Source organism: Triticum dicoccoides, chromosome 3B (genome assembly GCF_002162155.2).
Source record: "Triticum dicoccoides isolate Atlit2015 ecotype Zavitan chromosome 3B, WEW_v2.0, whole genome shotgun sequence".
NCBI lineage: Eukaryota > Viridiplantae > Streptophyta > Magnoliopsida > Poales > Poaceae > Triticum > Triticum dicoccoides.
The window spans coordinates 27,209,615-27,214,100 of record NC_041385.1 but is presented as its reverse complement, the minus strand read 5'-3'; the positions used below and the strand labels follow the sequence as shown (position 1 = coordinate 27,214,100).

Sequence of the window (4,486 nt, the reverse complement as noted above, 5' to 3'; positions counted from 1 at the left end):
ATCTAACAAGAAATCATTTCTTTGTTCTTCCAGGTCGTGAGTAGCTAATCAAGTCACATACAAGATAAACACTTCTAAATAGCTCTATATAAAGTGTGTATCTCAGGATTGCTCTACAAAACAGTTACCTTGCAATGTAATAATTTATCGTACCATTCCTTTTGATGTTAGATGCACAATGGTTTTATGCTCAAATAAATTTATATACATGAATATGGATTAGTTGCTGGTTATTCCTTTTGATATGTTAGCTGTGTAACAGTGCTTTTGTTTTCCAATTAAATGTGGTCTTGGGCACTACATTTACTAAAAAGCGCTTTCATCAATTGGTGATTTCCACTGTACTGTGCTATTGAAAAGCAGAGAAGCAGAGGAAAATGGATAGCTCTCATACTTCCAAGTTCAGTACGGTAGCTAGTTACCTACTACTCCAGTATAGAGCTAGATGTATCTCTGTGCTAATGAATCTTGACGCACCTTTGGATGTTGAGTCTGCATCGAGCTCGCACCCTCTAGTGCGACTCCGCGCTTCTTGGCCACCGGCTGACCGCGCAGCAGTTCCACCATGGAACCATCTCCGACGGAAAGGGCCGGCCAGAACATTGGCCTGGCCTTTGGTGCGCCGGAGAAGTCAGCACTAGCCTCGACGACTTCCATCTTGCCGCCGGCCAAGGACACGGACGGGCGTGCCGCAGCGCGCCTGAGGCGAGCAGAGCTAGCCACGACGGATCCCATCTCGCCTCCACCCAAGACCACGGCCCCAGGCAGCGCAGCGTGCCGGAGGCGAGCGACACTAGCTAGCGGCAACGACTCCCGCCTCACCGCCTTCCAACCCCATGGCTCCAGGCGGCGAAGCGCGTCGGAGACAGGCGCGCTAGCCGCGACAGCTCCAGTTCACTAAGCGCGTCAGAGACGGGCGGCGCTAGCAGCAACATCTCCGGCCTTGCCGCCGGCCACGACCCGGACGATGGATTTCACCTCGTCATAATCCTCTCTTGCGGTGGATTCAGTGGCTATGGAACAGGGAGTGGCAGCAGCGGTGTGTTCGGATAAGGCAAAAAAAAAACTATTTTCAGTAAATTAGGAAAAGAAAAACGTTTTATTAAGTGGTGGGTTCATCGGGACACGTGGTGATCGCTGGTTAACCCTGCACGATAGTGCGTGCTGGAACCCAGCAGGAGAGCCCAGCAGTAAACCGCCCCGAGGCGAGAAATCCCAACCGCACGCCCATCCCCACCCGCGCATAGTACCGCTAGCTAGATCTGGCGACTGTGCGGTCAGTGGGGCCGGGACGTACGACGGGCCCGCGTGTCATTGAGTAGGGGTGATGGGGACGGGCAGGCGTGTGGGTGAAGCATTTATCATTTCCCCCCAGCCGCCTCCCGTCCGCGCACCCCCGTAAAGCTCTCGCTTAAACCCACCCCCCACCGCTCGCGTTTCTTACCTAAATTTGGCCGTGTCGATGACCGGTGGGGCCGCGGTAGATGGGCGCGCGTGCCGGACAAAAGGCCAGCGTGGTTCCAGACCCGTTCTGCACTGCACCGGGTTACCTGTGGTGAGGCACGTTTCGTACGCTGACGGTGGGACTAGGAGTTACGTGGGTCCCGCATGTCGGTCTGAAACGTGGAGACGATGGCTAGTACGTACAGCGCTCGAATATCAACCGTGTCACTTTCCATTTCTTCGATGGACGTGAAAAGCGCGATGACATGTGGGATCGGCGAGGTGCGGACCCCACCGGTCAGCGGGCGGGTGGTTGGGTGGGACGCGTGGGGCGGCGATTTAGGTGGGCAGGAGCAGGGGCAGCGGGAGGGGATTAAATATCGTCGGAGGAGACCATCCCAACCCCTTTTGCTCCTCTCGCCGCTTTGGGTCGGGGTTTTAGCGAGCTCGGAGAGGCCGGCCGGAGGCGACGACGACGCCGACCGCCGTCGGGGAAGAAGAAGGAGACGCCCCCCAACCGCTCGTATATGTCTTCTTGCCCCTTCGCCGATCTGGTGGTAGTCGCGCTTCTCCTCGCCGTCGTCGCCGTCGTCCTCCTCCGCGCCCTCGCCTGCGCCCCCCGATCTATGCACCAGGGGCTCCACGGCTGGAACAAGTCCTCGTCGATGCTCAGGTCCGTACCCACGCCCCTCCCCCTCTCCCCTCCGTCAATTCCTCATCTTTTTCGCCGCCCTTTTCGCCCAGATCTGGAGGTTCTTGGTGGGTTTTTCATGGGGTTCTGACGGATGGATTCTTGCTCCTCTTGTTTCTGCTGCAGGGACGGGTTCGGGGTGAAGTATTCCGGATTCCTCCACATAAGGCCGTGTAGTTTCTTGCGAGGAGACTGACGGATTCCCGGCGATTCCGTCCGTCGAAATTTTTGACACCCGAGAGAAAAAGCTGTCCCCTTTTCCTAGTACAGTTTTTCCCCTTTCAGTTTTGCTAGTCAGTCAGTGTTAAGAGGAGGAAGAAGAAGAGGCAGGATCCATGGCCCCGTTGAGCCAGCACCACATGCGCATCAGGGACGCGCTGGCCAAGAGGCCCAAGACCAGGATGCTCGCCGGGTTCGGCGTCAAGCCCTCCGCCGCCTTCTCCAAGCCGGCGCAGCTGCAGGCGCAGGCGCTGCTGCCCGCTGCGCAGCCGCCGCGGCGGCGCGTGCGCGTCCTGTACGAGGACCCCGACGCCACCGACTCCGACACCGACGACGAGGAGGAGGCGGCGGTCGCCGCACCTGCTTCGTCCAAGCGCTGCTTCGAGCTGTTCCTTGGCAAGGCCCCGCCGGCCAAGGTGTTTGCCAAGCCGGTCACTCCGACTCCCGCTGCTTCTGCTGTCGCTGCCTGCACCACCAGCAGCGCCGAGGGCCACCGTGGGGTGCGCCTCCGCAAGTGGGGCAAGTGGGCGGCCGAGATCCGCAACCCGTTCTCCGGCAAGAGGGAGTGGCTTGGCACCTTTGACACTGCCGACTTGGCCTCCGCCGCCTACCAGGCCGCCTCCCGGAGCTTTATCGAGGAGAAGCGTCGCCGCCGTGGCCAGTCTGTCGCCGCGGCCTCGCCCGCTCGGTCTGCTGCGTCAACAACACCGACGTCGTCTTCTACTACACCGACGGCATCTTCGTCGTCCTCCACCTCGGCTGCTCCGTTCGCGCACCCGTCGCCCTCCTCTGTCCTGGAGGCCACGAAGCCAGCAGCCGAGTCCCTGTCGCCTGAGCCGACTCCAGTTCCGGTCATGGTGTCCACCACGGCTGAGACCGCGCAGCTTCCCGACGACCCAGAGTTCTACCAGGACCTCCTGCGTGGGCTTCAGCTGCCGGACATCGACCCGATGGACTTCCGCGCTGGGCTTGATGCCCTGGACGTCTCGGAGGCGTCGGCTTACTTGGACGGCGAACAGGACCTGCTGCTGGGCGACCTGGCCGACGAGGAGCTGGAGCTGGGCATGGACCTCGACATCGGCGACGACTTCCTGGAGATGCCCGGCTGCGACTTCGGCCGAGGCATGGATGATTTCCTGCAAACCGTCGATTTCTGCGTGTGAATTCAGAGAGGTTCAAGGTTTATCTTCAAGTAGTAAAATGCTGTGGTGTGATGGGCCTCCTGTGAGTGTAATCAATCCGTGTGCGTTGGGAGGGAGGAGACCGTCTTGGGTTTTTCCCCGGGCAGCTCAACCAGCTCGTGCCCAAGATGGTGTCTGTTTTCCCTAGTCTCCCGAGCACATTAGCGTTATGGTGGTGAGAGTGAGTGAGTGAGAGAGTATTTTTGATAGTAGGTTACATTTGTGATAAGTTATAGTAGCTGCTGGTTATGTTATGTTCCTCCTTCCATGTTATCTGTCAATGTTGGTCCAGACATTGTAGCTAGCTCAAGACAAGTCTTGTGGCTGTTGCTCCTAGTAGTATGAATGAATGAAAAAGAAAAATAAGCTCGCATTATACTCCTTGTTTTGCCGCTTGCTTGCCGTCTTTCTTTGAGATGGGTATGTCTTACCTGCTCATTTGTATGTATTGTGGTACTAGTTGCCGAGCAGCTGATGGATGTTTCCAAGTTCTGGAATGAAATTTTGGGTGATTCCATCCAGGATTGATGCTGTTTAGCTCGTTTTGCATGTACCCTAGTACTACTATGCTGAAAAAGAAAGATGAGATGAATGCATTGCATCTGCATTTCCTGCTCTCTTTGAGATTGGTCTCTTTACTGTGCTCAGGAATCTGTATGCATCTTACTTGCTGAGCCGTCTTGGATGTGCTCATTTTGTATGTTGTGCTGTGCTGGAGCTAGTTTTGTTATAGTTTGACCAGTGGTGTTAGGCACTAATGCTAGTGTCGTGGGAGCTATTCTAGTAGTAACATTGCACGCCAGTGGGACACCTTCCAGCATTAGCGATGGGCAGCTCATTTGTTTGTATCTTGCATACCAATGGATGTTTTCAACTCGTTGAAAGCAACCTGTGAGAATCCTTGGAGGGTTGATGCTGTGCAGCTCATTCTGTATGTATGCTAGTACTATGC

General features: G+C 56.2%; 1 protein-coding gene across 1 annotated transcript; it reads left to right on the top strand.

The window, feature by feature from the left end:
- Nucleotides 1–2,322: 2,322 nt before the first annotated feature.
- On the top strand, nucleotides 2,323–3,912 carry LOC119274506 (ethylene-responsive transcription factor ERF118-like). Its single transcript, XM_037555213.1, has one exon. It carries the CDS (start codon nucleotides 2,470–2,472, stop codon nucleotides 3,514–3,516), a length of 1,047 nt encoding a protein of 348 aa, XP_037411110.1. The 5' UTR covers nucleotides 2,323–2,469; the 3' UTR covers nucleotides 3,517–3,912.
- The last annotated feature ends 574 nt before the right edge of the window (nucleotides 3,913–4,486 follow it).